Raw genomic sequence first — 21,594 nt, 5'->3', positions numbered from 1 at the left:
ATGACTCTTCAGCTCATTTGGGGTTTGTAAGCATTAGGGTTCATTGGTTTTTATTATGCTGCTGAATTAAAGCTCTGTTTTCCCGCTAGAGGGCAGTGTGCGACCACAACAGCTCTCCTTAATATCATCACTTTAATGTTTATACACTTTAAAACTTGAAATGTTTTAGAACCTGAGGAACTGTGATGAAGAAACAAATACACGTTACACACCTGATTATTCAAGTAAGAGTGACCATGTTTTTAATATCTTAAACATCTGTGCAACATTATTCCAAATGTTACATCACTGCATGACCTGTAATGTCACAATATTTACAAAAAAATGCTGTTTACATCAAACCATTAAAAAAAGTCCAAACAATCTGAAAAGGATGGACTCTGACAAACTATCCCACGTTAATGCAAAAAGAAAAACAAACAAGTGCACCTCATACTTCACGCAAGTATATTCTTTGTAAAGTATATATTAGTGAGAAAATATATACTTCATTACAAGTTGACGAAATAAAATACTGACAATGACAGGCTGGGGGGGGGGGGGGGGTGAGATTCAGAGAGCAGAACAACCACCATCACACTCACACCTCAACACACAATCACAACTAAAAAAACGACTGCACGCACCGTCTCAAACACAGAAAGGCTTCGAACTCGTGACCACAAATGACATGAAAACAGATCCGTAACACACGGGTTCCCAACATGACACCGGCTTCCTGCACGCCATTGCACAAAGAACAGGAGGAGGGGGGGGGGGGGGGGGGGCAGAATGAACTTTACCGGGACTTCTCCAGATTACAGTAAAAACGTAGGTGTGCACACTGAAAGGTTTTTAACACGGATCACACCAATTAAAATACTGTGTCAGATATTGATCTTTAAATAACGTTTTCTGATCTCACTGGCTGCACAAACCTTTTTACTCTTCAGCGTGCACACGACAAAGAGATGGCCTCGTTAGAAGTGGTTTAGAGTCCTTAAACGCGAGTACACGCCGACTGAATCAGAAGTGTTTGCTTGTAATTCATATTTTGTTCAGGATATTAGGAATAAAACTGTTATGTTTCCAAAGTGTTTCCATGTTTCAGTGGGCTTCTTTACAATGTAGTGTGCTAGTGGGTTTTAAAAGGATCACCAGAAACATTTTTAATCGCAGAGTTCCAATTCGATGCATTGTAGCCCGGGAGTAACAGCTGTGTGTGTGTGTGTGTGTGTGTACACGTCAAAGTTAAAGCTACAAATAAATTACTACTTTGAGTTTTTGAGCATGCATGTTGAGAGCGAGAGACAAAGAAGGTCTCAGACAATCAGACGCAGATCTTCTAAGCGGAGGATCTTTGCCATCCATCCGTATATTGCACTTGATATTTCTGTTGTGATATCAGGTTGTTTTGATGTGGAGGAGCAGGTGTGTGTGTGTGTGTGTGTGTACACAGAGTTCCCATAATGGGCTTTCATGACTGATCAAGTGATGGTTTTGCTTCGTTGGTGTCAAAACTGCATTTATTACCAACGTTAGCGGTGCCAGATGTGCATATTCATAAATAGTATCGTCTTTTGGACGCAGACGTTGTGACGTTTTCTTCCTTTGGCCAAGAAATCCAGAACAAATGATGAGAAACCGGGTCTGTAAAATAAGGAGTAACTGAGGGACACTCTGAATACATCTTCTATTCAAAAACAAAAACAAACATACATATACACATATAAGGCTAGAGTTCTCAACTCTTGGTAGTATTATTGCCATCTAGCATATTTGTAAAGCTTAAAATAAATATGGAGTACTGTACATAAATAATTTACATTAATAAGCAAAACAAAATAATAACAAGGCCCCTAAATGAGAGAAATGCTTCCACTGCTCCTGCAAAGCGAGTTAGTGTCCCTGTGGGTGATGGAGACTGGGGGTCGGTTGCTCTACCTAAAGCTATCGTCATGGAAACAAAAACCACTGTACAAACAAGCACCAGAACATGATCACAACAACCAAATGACGGGATTCATCAACGCAGCCGGCGATGCTTGAAGGAGAAATCCCCCCCCGAAGGCTCTTTAGCTTGTGTTGCATTCAGGGTCCTCTGGGTAATCCGTTTTAACACAGTTAGAATATGTAGGTCACACCATTTTAATGTTAATTTAAAAAAAAAAGGCAATATTTGAGTGGCTAAGAAATGAGCTTAATGACTAATAAGTTATTATTAGCCAGGGAAGTTTCTCTAATAGCAAATGCTGACTGTTGATTATTGTCCATTAACCCATTGCTTGTTTTTAGTCATTAATTTAATCATTAACTCATAAAATGATGCTTACGTTTCTCAGTATCTCAGTAAATAGTTTCAGCATCAGGCGTCACAAACACACTCCATGATGGGTGGATTTCTCCTTCATAAAAATAAAGAAAAGAAGCAGCTGGTGACCAACGGTGAACCCAAAGAAAGACGGAGCCCCCCCCCCCCCCGACCGACCTGCTGATGGGACCCTCCAACACTTTGGGCTGGTAAAGTTCATTCTGTTTTCTGCCTTTTTTTTCTTTTTCCAACACAAAAGGGAACCCCTGAAGTAAGTCCCCCCCCTGCTGTTCCCTTACAACGTAAAACGTAACAAAACAACATCACGTCTTACAGTCGATGATATAAAAGCTTTAGGCTGTTCGGATGGATCCTATGAATAGAAACCAAGACATTGGTACACTTCTGCTTTGTTTTTGTACAATAAAAGATAAAATGTGCATTAGGTATGCTTGTACATGACATTGTACAATATTTACATACATTTCTTAATAGCATGAAATTTCAGGATTATCTATATACATATTGAAAATGTATCAGAAATATTTGGACTGTCTATTTTTCTTAAATATGTAAAGTAATGCTTGTCGCTTTTTTTGTTGGTTTTACCGTCTTATATACTAGAAAAAAATAGTTAATTCAGTGAGCTGTAGACAAATCGCAACCAATGTTTTTCTCTGTTTTTTCAGTTTCTGGCTCTACAGCTTGAACTGTAATTGGTGATTGGAACATCCAGCACCTTCTGCGGGTCAGTAAGTCAAGTAGATGTCACGCATGTACCACTGAACGTCCACGTGTAGCACCTGTTGGAGAGCTCAAAGCGCACGGACCAAGTCTCCGAAGGGCTGACACATTCAATGTTATCTGGATATCTTCCTCCTCTTGGGCTTGGGCAGCTTCACCTGGCGATCTCTGGACGGGATCTGAGGGGGAGAAAGGTCACGTCGCCTGGTGGAACACGCGCATCAATGACAATGAAAATGACACGTTGGTGTGTGTGTGTAGAGGCTCACCGTGCCCGACATCTTATCCAGCTCACTCATGGCCTCGTGGATAGCAGCTTCCAGGTGATTATTCAGTTTCCCCGGCCTGTGGAACATTTGGATTTGTTACGGTTACGCCGATGCAGACAGGGTTTGATGATCAAAAGCAAGATTTACTTACTTCAGGCCTCTTTTGGCGGCTCGGTCGAGGGCCTCCAGGTCGTGAGTCAGTGTTTTTAGCTTCTCTGGCTCCACCTGGATGCAGATCAAACAACAAAACAGTGACGGCGAATCGTTAGTCTCACTCTATGCAGATCTATGGATTTGGCAGCTTAAATCATTTGGAAACATCTGCCTTGGACTTCCTGGCAAGCATCAGTGGAAAAAAGAACGTGCAGGACCTTGAATGGGGGTGGTGTGTTCATGCAGCCTTCACTCTGCGTCAAGGCGGCTCGTGGGATACCGACAGGTGGCAACAGACGGGTCCGCTCACCTTGGCCTGCTCCCGCAGCCGCATGGCGGCGCCGTGCACTGGTTCGTCCCCGGCCAGCTTGGCGGGCCAAGGCGGGAAGCCCTTGAGCTGGCCCCAGACCAGCTCCCCCATGTTGAAGGTCCTGGACCGGTAGTGAAGCAGCTCCGAGGAGGGAGAGTCCGGTTGGCGCATGTCCTCCTCGCTGCTCAGGCTCTTGGTGTCCGAGGGGCTGGGCGCCATGCCGTTGAAGTGGCCGTTGTAGTGGCCGTAGTCCTTGGCCGTGGCCAGAGGTCCCTCCAGGCTGGTGGAGGAGCTGGGCGACTGGTCGTCCCCCGTCAGCTCCTGCCGCGGGGGGCCCAGGACCTCCCCGTAGCCCCGGGCGTTGAAGTGGGGGGTGGCGCCGTTGAGGTGGACGCAGCGCTCCACCGTCTGCTCCAGGCGCTCCTTGTAGTTGGCGGGGGTCCGGTGGCAGTTGTTGAAGCGATAGCCGTCGTCGAAGAAGGCCTTTTCGTGGGCCATGGCCAGGCCGTGGTCGTTGGAGCCCTCGTTGGGGCAGGGCGGGGCGGGGGCCAGGCTTGCGGGACGCTCCATGCAGGGACTACTCCGCACTTGGGTGGAGCACTCCAGGAACTCCTCGCCACCCCAGGCGCCGCTGTTGCTGTGCGCGTCGAAGCCCCCGCCGTGCGGCGTCTCGCCCTCCCACTGCCCCCTGGGGGTCCCGCGGCCGGGAGAGCGGAAGTAGTCGCCGGCCTCCGGGCCGTCCGGGGTGATCTTCCCCGCGTCCATGTGCTTGTGACCCCGCCCGGGCCTCACCTGCCTGGGCCGGGCCTGCTGGGGTAAGGCCTCGGCCTCCTGGTGCCGGAGGAGCACGGAGCTGACCGCCTGGGGGAGGCCGAGCGGCTCCCCGATGGAGGCGGTGAAGGCACTCATGGCGCTGAGGGCGGGCACCGGACTCGCCTGTGTGGTCCCGCTCACTGTGGTGGTGATGGTCACGTGCACGCCCTTGCTGGCGGCGTCCACCACGGCTCTATAGATGGCGTCCACCGACTCGGGGGGGGCGCCGCCGCCGCCGCCCGGGCCCCTGTCGCCCCCGGGTGCCCCCGCGGGAAGCCCTCCGCCTTGGGGCTGCTGCTCCTCCCTGAAGTGTGGGTGAGACAGCATCCCCGGCTGAGGACAAAAACAACAAGGTCACAACCATGAAAAGAAAGTTCATCTGAAATGAAAGTCGAGCTCGTGGCCCCCCCCACCTGGTAGTTCTGGTAGAGGCAGGCCATGGAGCCGGCGTTGCTTCTGTCCGTGTAGGCCGGGTTGTCAGAGAAGTGCGGCTGTCCTTGGTAGGCCGGGTGGGAGGCCACCACCCCCTGCTGCATGCTCTGGTGGACCTGCTGCTGGTACATCTGACCCAGGGCGGCGTTGCCGTGCGGCTGCAGGCCCCCCAGACCGCAGCCGAGGGACGGGGGGTTCCCTGCAAAATGCATGACAACATTGTCCGGGGAGGAAAGACGGGGGCTGGAGGGAAGGATGCCTTCAGTATTCAAGGCAAACAGCAATGTCACGGTTCACCGTCCCTGAAGCTAGAAAAGTATTCTCCAACAGGAGAATTATTCAATTGTATTCTTAGTGTGACGCAATATGACAGCAAACTATCAGAATGAACCCTTTACAACATCCAGGCGACAGATAGTAGCCACAGCTGGGCAAAGACTTTTAGAATAAAAAGGAAAAAAAGTTGCACATTAACCAATCGGCTGCGTATAAAAGTAGCAGATGGTCCAGTTAGCACAGCGTTCAGGGACAGAACATGAACAAAACAAGTCAAGGCCACGGACGTCTCGCTGCATGAAGAAGAGGCCCGGCAGCAACGTGATGCAGACAAAGCCGAGGCAAATTCAAACTCTGCGAGGCCTGACGCTGTGTTCTGGGGGTGTGAGGACGGTGGCGACTGGAGCAGCTGGTGCGATGCTACGTAGCTCAGGGGCAGCTGTGTGTGTGTGTGTGTGTGTTCTCTAATTTTTTTTTTCTCCCTTTTCTTTCTTCCCCTCTACAACGCCGAGAGCCACGACTGGGCCAAACCCCCTCCCCCAACTCCCCACGTCCTGCGCTATGATATAGCGACGGCTGTTGCCGAGGGAGGTTGCCATGGGAGCCGAGTGATGATTGGTGGTGCTGTCCACTGCCAGGAAGCTGGTGGGGGAAGTTGGGTGGGTGGATGTGGGGGGGGGTTACTCGGGTCGGGTGGTGTGATTTTACTCCTCTGGGGGATGGGGGGTGGTCAGCTGGGTGGCAGGAGGTCTTCGGGGGTTTTGTTGATGGGGAGGGAGGGCGTTCAAAGCTTGCTAGCTGTCTGGAAACAGATGGTTAGAGGCTAATGCTAAAAAGCCAGCGACTAGGCCGCATTCAAAGAGCTTCGCATGCTCTTAAGACCCCCGAACATCCAAATTAGCCTCAAGTACGGGCCAATCCACAGAACTACTCGGAGGCATACGTGCCATTTGGTGACAGAATATTCTTTTATCCTGAGAGCCTGTGAGTGCTTATTTGCCAGACAGGAGAGGCACTTATGAGGCATTGAGGCCAGTCATTTCACTGGGGTCGTTACATCTAGAGCCGCATCACATCCCTTCATCCCGTCACACTCTCCCTCACAGGGCCGAGCCAATGTTTTCGTCTCGACTGGCAGAATAGCGGCACACCTGGTGATAAGAGCAGGTGGCCTGCAGGAGACCTTGGTGGTATCTCCATTATAAACCATATGAAGGCACACAGACGCAGTCGGGTCCCACAGCAAGCAGGAAGGAAAACTAAAAACAAGATCTAGATCTTTTCATTCAAAACAAATGCTCTCATGAATGCCAGTACGTGCACCCACACACACACACACACACACACACACACAGGAAAAAGTGTACAGTCACACACATTCATGTGCGCACAAATAAACAGGAGCACATGCACTGTAACACACAAGCCGTAGGCATGCACACACAATGATTCAAACACACTATGGCTTAAACCCTCATCAAAAGCTTCACTCTGGTCCCCATTCAGGGTCTATCGTTACTATAGCGACCGGCTAGCGGCGAGAAGCTCTTTTGAGTGCCCTATCTAGGCTGCCTCCCTTAAAAAGCGTGATGCAGATCCCATTTCCATCTTCTTAGACCATTGACTGATGCTACCATACAAATAAAACAAAGCCAAACACTGGCTGACTGACAATTAGCCCGAGCTTCCAAAGATGAGGGGCCTGCTCATTAGCTCACAGATACTGGAGGAGCCCGACTGTCTCGGCTCGGCGCCTATCACCCAAATCCTTTGCTTCTTGTTCACTCATAACCATAGAAACCACGTCTTCATCCAACACCGAGCTTATCACGACGAGGAGGGGGGGGGGGGGGGGATACAGTCACCAACTACACAGGATATCAACTTTGAACTCATGCCACGTAGCGTATGTCATTGTGAAAACTAGTTTTAGGATTTATATACATCAATTCAGAGGAATAAAATGTACTGCAAAACTACATTTAGATTTCAGGATTATTAGGAGCCTTTTAGCATCTTATTTCTTCAACTGGAAAGCATTTCAGCACTCAAGGAATTAGGAGCAGTAGTGTGATCACATGGCTCACGTTTAAAAGGGAGTAAAAATGTGAATGAACAGTGTTAATTAATGTGGGAAAGAGTCTCACCCGATTCAGAGACGCTCTGCGCACAGCTTCCGTCTCCGTGAGGCATCCCCACCACGGTGGCCCGCCTCATACCGTGATGGAGGTTCTGCTGTGACGGGTGGGGGCCGGCATGGGACAGCGGTGGGGGGTTGGCGTGGGGGCGTCCCAGCGGCATGCCATCAGGACCCAGCGGTCCGCCGCCTGGCCCCATGGGCCCGCAGTTACTCATGGAGGAGGCCTGCATCTGGGCCATCATGTCAGGGAACGGGCCTGGACGGGAGCCCGGGTGGCCCCCGGAGGCGTCCATGTTCTGGCAGTGCTGCATGGCGTCTCCTGGCACCCGCGGCCTCTGCTGAACCAGGAGGTTCTGCGGCGGGCCGGCAGCGGGGGCCGCTCCGGTGGCGTCGCTGTAGTGCATCTGTGCGGGTCCTTGAGGGCCCGCGCTGAGACCTGGACGGTGGGAGCTCTGGCAGCTCATGGACTGGAGAAGCTGCGCCATGGAGGTGGTGGGCGGCAGGTTCCCGAGCCGGCCCACTTTGCGAAGCTGCTCCGTGGCGCTGGGCCCCGCCATGTGGGGCCCCCCCATGCCTCGCTTGTTGAGCATGCTGTAGACCACGTTGTTACTGGCGTCGTGGTTGGCGGCGGCGGCGGCGCTGCCCGATGACTGCTTGCGTTTGCGCATGGGGTCTCTCTGCTGGGCCATGAGCTTGTCCCTGAGGGCCGCCCGCCCACTCTGGCCCTCGGGAGCGTTGAGCAGCATGGTGGAGTTCGGCGGGAGCATGGAGTTTAAAGAGCCGTGACCCTCCATGCCTCGGGGGCCGCTCATGGAGCCAGGGTGTCCACCGGCTACTCCGTTACCTCCACCTCCTCCACCACCACCTCCACCACCCATGCCCGCGGGGCTGTTGCCACTGGTGCCGAGTTTGTTTTGATTTGCTAGCTGTGCTTTGGCTGCGGCCGACAGGAGACTGCTTGCCGGGAAGGAAGCGGCATTCTGTTGGTTGAGAATCTGGTTGAGGGGCACACCCAGGAGTCCCGGGTGGCCCTTCTGGGAGGAAGCGCTCGGGGGGGCCAGAGAAGAAGATGCCGAGGAGGAGGAGGAGGAGGTGGGCGAGTACATGGGGTTGCTGTGCAGCTGCGGGCCAATCGAGTTCCCCATGCCGGGCAGCATCTGGGAGTCTTTGTACTGGTGGTGCGGGTCAGTCTTGTTGGTGGAGGGGCTGGAGGGCATGGAAGGCCTTGGAGATCCCATGGCAGACCTGGGGGAACGAGGAGGAACCTTCATGTTGCCACATGGGGCCTGGTGCCCCGAGGGCATTGCAAAGTTCCCATGTTCAGAGGAGGTGGAGGACGACCGCGAGCGATGGGGGGACGCCTCCATCCTGCCAAGGACAGGCCCCGCCATGTGGACAGGTGAAGTGACAGGGGAGGGGGACATGGAGGAAGCTGGACCCCCCTGTTGAGTCCTTTGAACGTGGCTGCCATGCCCCACAGGCCCAGGCTTCACTGTGGGTAAGGGTAAGTTGCTTGGCAGGGGAACGATGGCGGGAGGGGGGATGTTTACATTCATCATTTGTACCTGAGAGTGGATATTGGGCTGGAAGTTGGAGGGGTTGGGTGCGTTGCCGGGGGGCTGGCCGACTGGCTTGCTGGGGATGGGGTCCAGGATACCTAATGGGTCTTTTTCAGAGGTCAACTGCCTTTTCTGAAGGGCACAGGATGGCTGTATGGATGAAGGCGGTGGTACAGGGTGCACAGGGGGTTGCGTTTTATGGTGAAATGCTGCACGGGACATGTCCATCCCAGGGGGGAAACTCCCCCGAGGCATGTTCATGACAGGGCTTTTGGCAGTGGCCGTGGGGGAGAGGGGCGTGCTAGTCCTCCCTGTCATGGCGCAAGATGGCTGGCCCGCGGGGGAGCCATGGAGCATCAAACTGGGTGGAGAGAGGGGCGTCCTGGTGTTCCCGTGGATGGAGGCCGGACTACCAGCTCCTGGAAACCCACAAGAATTGGTCCTTTGAAAGCCATCGGCGCCGCCCAGAGTGTCTGCACTGGGGGAATGGGAGCCGTCTCCGTACAGCTTACCACTGGAGAGAGGCGGGCTCAGCATGCCCCCGTACCCCACCCGGTAAGGGGATTTGGGGCCTGGCTCCCCGCTGCTCAACCTCTGTGGCCTGGGGAAGCCCGGGTAGAGCTCGGGCTGCTGGGCTCCACACATCTCCTGGGGTGGATACCGCTGCCGCTGCTGCTGCTGCCGCTGCGGCTGCTGCTGCTGCTGCGGTCCCGCTGCCATCATCATCATCTTGAAAGGGATCTTGCAGTCTGGGCCAACGCCGTTGGGCAGGCTGTCGTGGGGTTTGGTCCTTGTTGCTCGCTGAGATGTGGAATGCGCAACGACCACAGATGATGTACCTTGAGACAAAAAAAAAAGAAGTGACACTTGAGTTGGATCAATAACACCGCAGTGAACAAAAAGAGGAGGAGGAATTAAACCATTAAAGTTTCTTTAAGTAGTAGATTTCAACAGCATGAAACCACCTCACCTCTGCATATCAAGGGGTTACCAACGGTGTCCCGTCATCAAACTGACACATTCATTTTCAAGTTGAAACAACTGGATTTACTGGTACCTCCCCCCGGACTGGTGACTGTCAGAGGCGGGTGCGTCCCCATGCTCCGGTGCAGCGTGGCCACAGCCAGAAGCTTCCGCTTGTGAATGCAGAGTTTGGTGACGTCGTCGTCTGCTCTCACGTCCTCCGCCGTCCTCTGCTTCACAGCTGCCCCGGGGTCAAAGTTGAACACCTGAGGAGGAAAAAAAGGTCACAGAAACCGTTTATTTTTGTTTTAGATCATCCAAGTCTCGCCGTGACACTGGGTTTCATTGTTGCAGGTGAAAATCAATTAAATGTGGAGTGCACAATCAAAAAAAGTGGTGCTGTGCTATTAAGGGACTTTGGTGAATCCATAAACTCCATGGAAGCATTGTAGGTATCCTACTGACTATGGACCTCACTTCAAAGAGAGGTGATCCTGAGCCCTTTGGACTAATAACCCAAATGATAAGAATGGTCAAGAATCTCTAAGAGTCAGCATCTGCTGTTAAAAGAAATGAATAATAGAGCAGACATGACAACATCAGCCTGATGTTTGGGACCCGATATCAGGGACAAACTTAGCCTGAAGAAAGATAATCCTTCCTCCCAGGTAATGTGATACAGTGAACGCCTCACGACACCCAACATCTTCAGTGAGGGCCGTCCCATAGATCAGGGGAGTCTTTATTTCATGCATGGAATGGGGGGGGGGGAGAAATGGATTATGCTGCAGAGCTTTCCCTGTTACACTATTTCCCTCCACTGGGATTCATCGGCGCTGACGTTAATCCAAGCGGACCACGGCCACCGTGAAGGACAAAACCCCCAACCAGCCTCCCAGCCACAAACATAAAAGCATCAACTCAACCAGAGCCCGTCAGAGGTTGTGTTCACTTGGTTTGGACACCTCCTCCTCCTCCTCCTCCTCCTCCTCCTCGTCATCCTCACAGACATGTTTACCTCCTCACTCCTCCCTCTATTCCCGCCCTCCTCCCCGAGCTGCAGGAACAAGCGTCAAATAAGTATCGGGTCCAAAAAGAAGAGACAAAATGTTCACTTCATTTCCACCTGTGATTCCAACAAGCTCCCCAAACTCAACCAAAGTCCACTCTGAAGTCCTTCAACGCTTGAAATGAATGTGTGTGGTTGGGATCCTTTTTGTCACTTTTTACCTGGCAGAGAAGAGCTGATGAATGAAGCCACGCCCCCCACCTTTGATTGACAACTGTTTTAGATGAACCAGGACGAAAAATAATTACCTTGTGGAGGATGAGGGGGCATTCCAGGCCGCATTTGCAGGTCCCATCTGTCAGCAGGTAGGCTTTCAGCTGCTCCAAGCCGGACAGCACCGAGCCGCTGGGACTGCACACAGAACACAGGGAGGTCAGAGCGCCGCCACTCCCGCCATACTGCGAGGTCCTTCATGGCGTTTAGACCTCCACGCTGAACATATTCATGCGGAAACACTCAAAAAAAGGGGCCTAGTTCTCCCACAGCATTTTCATTCCTGACTCAGATGATGAAGAGAGACCGGTGGTTTATCGGAGGGTACGAGGCTCCTTCTGGACCAAGAAATCAAATTTAATATCCACCCACACCAAAAGAATTATTCCGTCCATACAGACTAAAAGCAATAATTGAAAACATTTCAGTGAGGAGGGGGCGGAGCCTACGAACAACATCGGCTGTAATAACAATATATAGTGTTGGATCCGAATATCAATAAGTAACTAAACAATCACACCCCGATGCATGCAAATGTCTCCCGGTACAATCATTTTCTTCTTTTTCATCAGAATGTGGACAGGAGGTCACATCCAGGAGAAAAAAGGGGATTTGGGGCCATGGAACCTTCCAAATGTTCTACATTTTACACGTTTCCCCGACGGAGGAACAGTTGCATGTAAAAGAAGACGCGAGCCGGTGCTCGGGCCACGGTCACAGAAGCACGCAGGATTCTTTCCAACACCCAAAATAAACCTGACACCGGCCAACTGCTTTGGTTCTTCGAGGCGCTGGGGAGGACACCAGCTTGCAGCCTGCAGAACCCAAACCCGGTGGAGGGGATCCACTATCAGCCGAAGCCCACCGGATCTTTAGAGGCCGTCTGACGCTTTCTCCGTGGGGGCGTAGTGAAATTTGCGTGCGTGGATCGACATTTCTTACAATTTGGTGTTTCCCAGCCAAGAAAACATGTGGGCTGCAATTTACTGGAGTCAAAAGGACGGCTCGCTGGGCCGTTAGCGGCAGACTCCCGGAAGAACCGTATGGTTCACAGATTTTCACAGCTACGAGGCGCCAGACACGCTGCAGCTTTACCAGAGTCAAGAACAAGAGTTTAGGGGAGAAAAATGAGCATAAAATGTTCTAACAAAGGCCTGGAGGCCTCAGTTAGAATCGCCACATGTTAATGTGAGAAAACAAGAGGCAGATTAATTGATATAGAAATCTATACATCGGTCATTAGTCACGGCCCAGTTCTTACCTCACGTACACGACCCCGCCGCCGCGCTCCGGCCTGCGCTGCCAGCCAATGGGGACCTGGACCGGGGCGGCCCGCCGCTCGTCTCCCGCCTCACAGTTCTTTCCGCCATTCATTGCTCCGCTGGTTTTACGCTCGACACCTCAGAGGTGAACCGATCAGGCATCAATCGACGTCGTCGCAACGCACCTCATGGCGGTCTTCCAAAGCCGTGGTGGAGGAGATGGCGGGGAGAGGGAGCGAGGGGGTAGGGGGGGTAGGGTGAGGCAAGCTCGCAGCAGACCCTACCCTTTCAGCGGCTAAATTGTGCATGGACTTCCATCAGCGCAGCTCGTCCTCCAGAGCCATCCGACCGGGGAAGGTGCCGGCTGAAGACGTTTGGACCGGAAGCGGCTTGGCGTTCTCTTTCACTGGTTTTTTTACCGTTCGTTGCGTCCCTCACAGTGTGTTCAGCATATCGGCTCCCCAACGCAGTCGGGTGGAGGTGGTGGTGGTGGTGGTGTTCCCATGGTTCCTGTGAGGACACAACGGAAGACCAGATTAATTAATACATGGTCAATGTGGACAGGTAACAGCGCCTTTAATTCCCACCAGTCAAAGACTTTCTATAGAAAGGCAGAATGCTCAATATCTGTGGGCCAGGAGCTTTTTAAATAAAATGCCTTCACTGGATGTGGTGCTGAAAACACTTCCATAGCTGTCGATGACTTTGTAACATGAGCGCAGTATTTCAAACGTTTACCTCGGCTGTGATCCAGCATTTCTTTACAGTATTTCAGTGTAGTTTTTTTTTTTTTGGGGGGGGGCTTGTAAGACTTCAAATGGTTAGATCTGTTACTCCTACTGGTGCCTGAAGCAACACAACCTCCAGTCTTAAGGCCCGCTTAGGCTTTTTAACGCACCAGGCTACAAGATAATGAAATTCACTAAAAGATCCGGATCAGCTCAGTATTTTACTGTGAAAGCCATTAACATGTTTTCCACCTCATTGCACAAATATTGCAGATTTAAAATGCCACTTGTAAATATTGTGCACGCCAAGAAATGCGTCATAAAAATGTGACAATATAGAAGAGAAATAGTCCCGCAGAGTGCATTTGAAAACGCAGCGAGAAGCCCCATCAGGGCTGGTTAATGGGTGCGTTAGTGATGGCGCTCCATGCAAAGCCTCCTCTCAGCCGCCGGTCCTGCTGACTCATAACTGCCCGGCGAGTCCGAACCCGGTGACACCACCACAGAGGAAGAGGGAGAGAGGTGAGGAGGGGAGGGCGGTGCTGCCCGTGGTCGCAGTAAAAAAAAAAAATTGTGTTCATCTGGAAATACGCAGCAGCAGCAGCAGTCGCCCGTCGTCCTCTCAGCAGAGGCGCATGGCGTCGTGTCAGACGCCATCGCATCGTTAAAAGTCTCCTCTGCCACAGCTGCGTGTTTGGAAAATGCAGAAGTGACAGAGAAGACATCCTTCCTAAAGATGGCTTCATATTGAAGGAAAAAACTAATTATTTTTCCCAGCGCTTGGTGCCGAGTAGCTGTTTGACAACAGGAATAACGTCAATTATTTGGTGCTATTTGGGCTTTTTGGCGCGAGACGGGAGGCAGTACAAAGAGGAGAGTAATGTCCAGAAAAGTCCTGGACCGGAATCGAATGAGACATTTTAATTAGAAATCGCAGGTGCCACAGCCAAATGCTTTCATTTTAACCTTTGGCAAAGCGACGCCATCTAAATCTGTCACCTTGCTCACGTGAAAGCACAAAATGAAATCTCAGCTCGTACCATTTTACTGCCCACCGCTCCCCAACAGCTCCGGACTCTCAAGAACCGCCATGACCAAATCACACACCCACTACCCACTAAGCTGGAATGCTGCAGGTGGATCTTTTTGGCCTCTACACATCGGTCGTTCACAGAAACACGACAGACTGAGGAGGAGAAAGGCCGGAGAAGATCAGAAGAGGTGGTTATAGTCGGGAAGCTTACTACCAGCAGTGGGCCCACCTTTTGGAAGCCTCAGATATGGAAATTTGGCGTGGAGGTCACATGCCAGTGAGGCTGTGTGTGAGATAGATTGAACGGGTGGATGCACGAGTGTATATCTGTATATATGTAGCTTGGTTTCTACTAGGACGCAGCATCTTAGAAAGGGAGGCAAAAATAGTGCGAGTGTCAAACGCAAAAAAAGGTAAAGGGCAGCTTTCTGAAAGTGAAGGGGACGTTTGTCCTAATTTCTATGCAAACCTAACATCGAGAAAAATATGCCGCGTTATTGGAAACATGTTATGAAGAAAAATGAGAATGAAGGGAATTCTTCACCATTCTGACTGAAACCAGCTGAAAACTTCACAGAGATAAATGTAGAAAACAAGACATGAACAGCAGCTGGATACTTACAGAAAGGCAGTCAGATAGAAAAGAAGTTTTGGATTTTAAAAAAATCACATCAAAATGACAAGTGGAACTGCAGCAAAAAGGGTTCTTGAGTAACTGAATTTGCAGCTCGAGCAAATGAAAACGTCCGCCCTCGATGTCCAGATTTGAGTATGATCAGACAAAGTGGCTTGTGTGAATCTCATTAGTCTTTCTCAGACAGGTTAATAAAAGAATTCTATATATTCCTCACAACGACAACAGAATATCTACGGTTTACTTTGCCATGAACCACAATCCTGTCCAACAGCCTCAAATCCTCCCGACGCGAAACACCAAAACGTCTCATCGACGAGCAGCTGGAGAACTTGAGAAGGACGACTGTAGGAGAACTGGACTTTACCTGCGTTTGTAGGACGGCCCTGACACGAACAAGCGCCAAACCAATGAAGCCATTTCCTACATACCTTCAGTCTAGCACACACTTTAGAAACAGATCCCAACAAATAGGTTGACTCTGAATGTGCATAACAGCCCCTTTAGGTGATCTAAGGGTTACGTTCCAGCCAACAGTTTGTTGGTTTGTGGAACTTATGATCACGTGTTTGTTCATGTTTGTTTATCGTTGAAATAAGGACTGCAGTGGTATTATACGTCAGTGTTGGGAAGGTCCATGTAACAAAACTCTGCTGTTTATTAGGTTGACCAGGTGAGCACTCATCTATCTCTAGAAATGCATTTGATGATAACAGTCATATGTTGTCGATTAATGCAAGAACAGGTAGCAATGCAAGTTACCTTCCTTCCCTTTTCCTCGGGTTATGTGCTTTGCCCTCTTACTGGAGAACCTCTACCTCGGTCTGTGGAACTGGATTAAACCCATTAATTCTCAACCTACCATCAAATCTAACCATGGAGCTGGCTAAGGCTAGCTGAAGAGGAAAATTAACCAATTCCCATGTTGACAGCTACATGACGAGACTTACTCCTCCAAAACTGCTGAACATGACAACCGCTTGTGTGTGTGTACATAACCAAAGCAGCCACAGCTGTCTAAGCCTTAGCTGCTAGCCAATTAGCTTAGTGGCCATTAGCTAGACTGTGATCACCTGTGACAAATGCCGCTCTGTTAACGTCTTAGCGACAACCGTGTGCCGTTAAACGTTGTCCGACACGTCGCATGGCGACACCCGCAGCGTCAACTCCGTCGCCCGCGGGCCTCCGCGTTGAAAAAGTGACCGTGTCAACAAGCGAGGTCGGTCTTGTCTGACTTGTGCTTTTTGATGCATTGGATAGAGCATCTGAGCTAGCTCGGGGGTTAGCATGCCAACCGTCAGCTGTCTAGCGACCGTTGGTCGGCTAGCTTGTTGTAACGAAAACGGATTAGAGGGCGAGCTCGGCTACGCTAGCGACATTTTAGCGTTTAACGGGCGAACCGGGACCGGTATGACGCCCATTGCGGTAACGCCAGCCGGGTTTGCGACTTCAAATGGTCGAAGTGTGAAAACAAGCCGCTAGGCCCGCGTTTAGGTTTCGAGCCAGGGGGGGCAGGCAAGGCCGGGGCACAGGCCGAGTTAGCCCGGGTTAGCTTAGCATGCTAGCTGATAGCCGTGCGAACCCGTTGCGTTTGCAGATAGACAGCGAAGAAGAAGAAGAAGAAGAAGAAGAAGAGAGAGACGCTTTAGAGGCACTAACGTTTCTGTCTGCGTCAAATCAAAGCGTAAACAGTCCGTGCTTACCCGGGCATCGCGGCGAATGCACGCCGGTACTGAAACAGTGATGCGTGGGGGCTGCGGTTCGTTTCTGACCTTTGGAAAAATAAGAATAAGAAGCCTACCCATTAGCTCTCTGCCTCTGCTGGTTCTTCTACACTGGGATATATTGGAAATGATGGAGAGGCGCACTGCGCATGCGCGGCAGGATCAACCAGCAGATGGGAGAGGTGATGCACGTTACCCCCACAGCTCAGATGCATAAGCTCTCTGTGGCAAAACGGGAATAAAATTATGAAATGAATGAGAAACAACTGGATGAGTGGGTGGGATGACTCACACGGCGCCGTGGGTTCTATTGTGGGTTATGGGGGCCTCCAGGGGCTGCTGAGGGAGCTTCACAAATAAGGAAAGAGTTCACGTGGTTTTACTTATTTGAATTTAGCCTTCTGACCTCATATTATCAGGTTGCACCCTTCTGTTTGTGAGGGATCCACTTCTACTGCATTTAATAGCTGAGACATGTTCAAATAATAATCATTTTAATGCAATATGATATTATTTCTGGCAGGTCGGAAAGCCTGGGAAGCAGCATTTAAAGGAAGGACATTTCAAAAGAATACTCATAGTACATTAATATCAATAAATACATTGTTTGACAGGTGGAACAAAATACACCACCACCAATCAGTAAGGCAGCTCTGTGTTGTAGTAATTCAACATGAAACATAGTGGAACTCAAGCAGAAAATGGTGTTCTGCAAAATAATTTCCCTGGATAAAATAGATAAAGGTCACTAAAGCTCAGATATGGAGATGTAAAGCATACGTAGCTTAGGGTGCAAATGCTTGAATTGTGTCTGAAGGTCAAACCTGTGGAGATGTTAAATTAATTCAGTGTGTGGCTGCTGTAAACGGACCGCTTCATGTATTTTTTAAGGGCAAACACAGGGCTGAACGTGCGAGCGGTGTGTCGTATTTTAGAATAATGTGACAGGCTTAATGTGGAGCAGAGACTGGGAGACGTTTTGTGAGATATCTGGTGGTTTATTGGGCTCTTTTCATCAGTCAACCAAAAGCCACAGGAAACGTTGAAGTTGTCGGGTGAGTCAAAGATGTCATGCAGGCATTTAGATGAACAAAATCTAAACCATGGCCATGGATTTTAAAAGGAACTACATCCTAATTACATTTCATTTCCCATGCTGGGAATCTTTTCTGTGTCATCTTTTGAAATGCCACAGACTTCTTTACAACCCCAAGTCAGAAGTGTATTACCACTTTTTCAAATGTGAACTTCTTGGGTCTCCGCCATATTTTGTTTTTTAAAAGGATCGAAATGTAACTTTACAAGAGTGTTGGTTGCATAGTGCAGACCTTTGGCTCTCTTTGAACATCTGGAGGGGGTTAAAAGCACCGGAGAATGATTTAAAGCAAACAATGGGTCAATATATTGGTCTCACGAAATATGAAAAAACATTAAAAAAAATCCCTAAAACATCGTGATCAAAGCACATAAACATCGTGAGATCTTAAACAAACTCAAATGGTCAGATATTAGTTGATATCCGATCGTGAAAGGAGTAATGTGTGTACGTATGTGTTGTATTTCAAAGCCATGGATGTGTTATAATAGTTTCAGCGCATCTCTATTCTATTCCGCTCTCTTATGACGCTCAGCCAATCAGAGGCGGAGAATCCGTAGCAGCCGGAAGTCGTCATCGCCAGCGGAGCGGCGTTCCCGCGAAGACTTGAGACGTCGCTGAGTGTGAGTTCACTGTATTAATCGGGTTTGTGTCTTTATTGTTTGACGTGTGTACTTATCCCGATAATGAAACGTGGGTCCAACTAAACAGTCAAAGTTCTTCTTTATTTCGCTAAGACGAGCAGTGAGCTAACGAGACCCGGATGTTGAGAGCGGCGCGAGGGGGGGGGGGGGGGGGGGAAGCGTACCAAACTCCAGCAGGACATATACGCATATAACACTATATACGCATATATCCAACAATCCAAGAAGTAGATTGTAGATGAGGATAGAGGAAAACATGAGGAAAACACTCGTTTATTTTAACCAACTACTACCTGTGTTTCGGTTTAGAGTCACAGCATCATGAGCAAGAGGAAGCTGCAACATGCTCATTTGCCGGCGGGAGAATGCGTCTCACAGGTGTGTATCTGCCAACTTGTCTCCTCCTCACGGAACTCCGTTATTGATGACGTCTCACTGCCTTTTATTGCACCTACAGCTTCAGGAGTTGTTGAGGCAGCGGCTGTGTCATCAGCAGCTCCCTGACAGGCCCGAGGGATTGGAAGCTCAACACAAGTGGGTCCATCTCAACTTCTGTCCCTAATCCACTCGTTGTTTTAGGTCATTCAAAGGCCTTGAATGTGTGACCTCAAAGGAATCAGACATTTGTTACTGTGAGGGATATGGTGTCGTTGGAAGGGAGGAGATGAGAATCCGATTCCCCCTGAAGCTACAGTAGGTTTGTCCCAGTGACGCAGTCCAGTCCCACCTGGCGGACAGCTGTCCCAGTTTAGAGGTTGGAGAAGCTCCAGTTCCCTGCAGACTCAAACACAACAGGTGTGGGTAGTGAAACCCACCCCCAGCACGCAGCATCTTAATCATGTCAAACCCATGAGCGGATTCTCTCTTAACCACTGGACCTGCTATCTTCTGCAGCCGCAGGAGCATTCTGGGTATTGTAGTGAAAGCTCTGTCTTTTCAGACACCTCCTGGAGCTGCTGAAGAGGACGTCCGTCCACGGGGAGAGTAACTCGGTGCTCATCGTCGGCCCCAGAGGAGCCGGGAAAACAATGGTGGGCCTCTGCTGCCAGATTGCATAATTAAAATGAGATGATGATGATGATGATGATGAAGCGAGGGGTTGTGTGTCTGCAGCTGCTGAAGTGTGTGCTGCGAGATCTGCAGGAGGAAAAGGAAGCGGAGAAGAACCTGCTCCAGGTTCACCTCAACGGTACAAAGTCCAAACCCGCTGTGAACTATTCAGATGGGAAGCACACTGGGTGGGATTGCTCTTGCACGGGTCCCTCAGGGATCAAACCTTGACCTCCGGTCTCCTCGTCGCCCGCTTGCTGCAGGTCTCCTGCAGACTGACGACAGAATAGCGCTGAAAGAAATAACGCGGCAGCTCCACCTGGAAAACGTCGTCGGCGACAAAGTGTTTGTGAGTGTTTGGAAAGCGTTTCAACGACGTAAAGGGTGCAGCGAAGCGGCTTCAGGACACCCCCCCCCCCCTTCTCTTTGATTCCAGGGCAGTTTTGCAGAGAATCTGACTTTCCTGCTGGAGGCGCTGAAGAAAGGTCAGAACATCTAAGAACATCTAATAAAGAGTGTGGCGCTGTTTATTTTCTGGGGGGGCCCACTCTCCTCTTCCTCCCGTCCAGGTGATCGCAGCAGCAGCCGCCCGGTGCTCTTCGTCCTGGATGAGTTCGACCTGTTCGCGGCGCACAAGAACCAGACGCTGCTCTACAACCTGCTGGACGTGTCCCAGTCGGCCCAGGCCCCCGTCGCCGTGGTGGGCGTGACCTGCAGACTGGTGAGTCTCGCTCAGTCGCCCCACGGCTTTCATGGCACTGATGTGTTTTGGGTTTTCTTAATCTTTCTTAATCCTCCAGGACGTCCTGGAGCTGCTGGAGAAGCGCGTGAAGTCGCGCTTCTCCCACCGTCAGATCCACCTGCTGAGCAGCCCCACCTTCGCCGAGTACCTGGGGCGGGTCCGGACCCGCCTCGGCCTGCCGGACCACTTCCCCGACGGCCGGTTCGCGGCGGACTGGAACGCCAGCGTAGAGGTGAAGGGGGGGGGAGTGGGGGGTGGGCGGTCGGACCGCGGGGGGCTTTGTAGAGCCGCCCGCGGTCCGACCGGCCCTCTGCCCGTGTCCCTTGTTCAGACTCTGTGTGAAGACAAATCGGTGGAGGAGGTTCTACGGAGACACTTCAACTCCAGCAAGGACTTCCGCTCCCTGCACATGCTTCTGGTACGACACGCCTCCTTTGAACTGGGACGGACCCTGCTGCCCTCGTCTGACCCTTCTATTTAAAAAATGTTTTCTTCTATCCCCAGATGTTGTGTCTGAGCCGCGTGACAGTGGCCAAACCCTGCATCAGGCCCGCGGACCTGCTGGAGGCCAGCAGACTGAGCTTCGCGGACGCCAAGGCGAACATGCTCCACGGTAAGCGGCGGCAGCCTGTCGCACTCGGGACGCCCCCCCCCCGGCGTCCCTGTTGTACCCGTGTTGTCTCCCCTCTCTCGGTAGGTCTGTCCATCCTGGAGCTGTGCCTGATCATCGCCATGAAGCACCTGAACGAGGTCTACGAAGGGGAGCCCTTCAACCTGCAGATGGTTCACAACGGTACGAGGAGCATACCTTTAGTTCCCCTCATGTCACCTGGAATGTTGTTCACTTTCCTTTACTTTTACATAATAGATTTCTCTTCATGTTTTTAGAGTTTAAGAAGTTCCTGCAAAGAAAGTCGAACTCCATGTACAACTTTGAGCAGCCGGTCATCTTGAAGGTGTGCACGGCCCCTTTAAAGAGTCCTTTCGTGTTTTTCGGTTTCTTTTACATAAAAAATGATGGCCTTTCATTCATCGTCTTCAGGCCTTCGAGCACCTGCAGCAGCTGGAGATGATCCGGCCGGTCGACAGCTCCTCGGCCAAAACTCAGAGGGAGTACCAGCTGATGAGACTCATGCTGGACCACAGTCAGATCATGGAGGCCCTGCAGAAGTACCCACAATGCCCCACGGAGGTCAAGCAGTGGGCCATGTCGGTGTTCGGCTAGGACTCCGCCTTCACCGCTGTTCTGTTTTCTGTGAAATGACACCTTAGAGGTTTGGCTGCCATCTGTGCAGATGTTTGTAAAAATGTACTCAGAATATCATTTGTTCTGGACGTCAGTTACTGTAAATAATGAGTTATCATCTGGTGATTAAATAAAATGTATCACGTAGCAATAATGTTGTCATTAAATCAAGACACCAGTTGTGTGATTTCACTTTGCACAAAG

The 21,594-nt window shown here is 50.7% G+C and overlaps 2 protein-coding genes across 6 annotated transcripts; one reads left to right on the top strand and one right to left on the bottom strand.

Annotated features, from left to right (window-relative positions):
* Positions 1 to 216: 216 nt before the first annotated feature.
* Positions 217 to 16,840, bottom strand: LOC119212523 (methyl-CpG-binding domain protein 5-like). Of its 3 annotated transcripts, none has more exons than XM_037463016.2 (10): positions 16,690 to 16,840; positions 12,493 to 13,003; positions 11,267 to 11,369; positions 10,044 to 10,215; positions 7,435 to 9,825; positions 4,993 to 5,210; positions 3,767 to 4,912; positions 3,455 to 3,528; positions 3,304 to 3,379; positions 217 to 3,213 (listed from the first exon to the last, which is right to left on the bottom strand). In XM_037463016.2, the coding sequence occupies exons 2-10, from the start codon at positions 12,603 to 12,605 to the stop codon at positions 3,151 to 3,153; spliced, it is 4,356 nt and encodes a 1,451-aa protein (XP_037318913.2). In that variant the 5' UTR covers positions 12,606 to 13,003; positions 16,690 to 16,840; the 3' UTR covers positions 217 to 3,150. The 3 variants fall into 3 exon arrangements, with proteins under 3 accessions (XP_037318913.2, XP_037318905.2, XP_037318931.2); XM_037463008.2 differs by having other exon boundaries at positions 16,592 to 16,727; XM_037463034.2 differs by lacking the exon at positions 16,690 to 16,840 and adding an exon at positions 14,877 to 15,260.
* On the top strand, positions 15,479 to 21,590 carry orc4 (origin recognition complex, subunit 4). Of its 3 annotated transcripts, none has more exons than XM_037463507.2 (15): positions 15,479 to 15,561; positions 18,244 to 18,331; positions 18,662 to 18,730; positions 18,810 to 18,886; positions 19,293 to 19,383; positions 19,466 to 19,541; positions 19,666 to 19,751; positions 19,839 to 19,887; positions 19,972 to 20,123; positions 20,203 to 20,376; positions 20,476 to 20,562; positions 20,649 to 20,757; positions 20,842 to 20,937; positions 21,033 to 21,100; positions 21,187 to 21,590. In XM_037463507.2, the coding sequence occupies exons 3-15, from the start codon at positions 18,674 to 18,676 to the stop codon at positions 21,367 to 21,369; spliced, it is 1,305 nt and encodes a 434-aa protein (XP_037319404.2). In that variant the 5' UTR covers positions 15,479 to 15,561; positions 18,244 to 18,331; positions 18,662 to 18,673; the 3' UTR covers positions 21,370 to 21,590. The 3 variants fall into 3 exon arrangements, with proteins under 3 accessions (XP_037319404.2, XP_037319420.2, XP_037319411.2); XM_037463523.2 differs by lacking the exon at positions 15,479 to 15,561 and adding an exon at positions 16,005 to 16,107; XM_037463514.2 differs by lacking the exon at positions 15,479 to 15,561 and adding an exon at positions 17,443 to 17,667.
* The last annotated feature ends 4 nt before the right edge of the window (positions 21,591 to 21,594 follow it).

The sequence above is a fragment of the Pungitius pungitius genome, chromosome 3 (genome assembly GCF_949316345.1).
Source record: "Pungitius pungitius chromosome 3, fPunPun2.1, whole genome shotgun sequence".
NCBI classification, from domain to species: domain Eukaryota; kingdom Metazoa; phylum Chordata; class Actinopteri; order Perciformes; family Gasterosteidae; genus Pungitius; species Pungitius pungitius.
The sequence above is the reverse complement of the archived record's forward strand: the minus strand, read 5'-3'. Positions and strand labels throughout refer to the sequence as shown.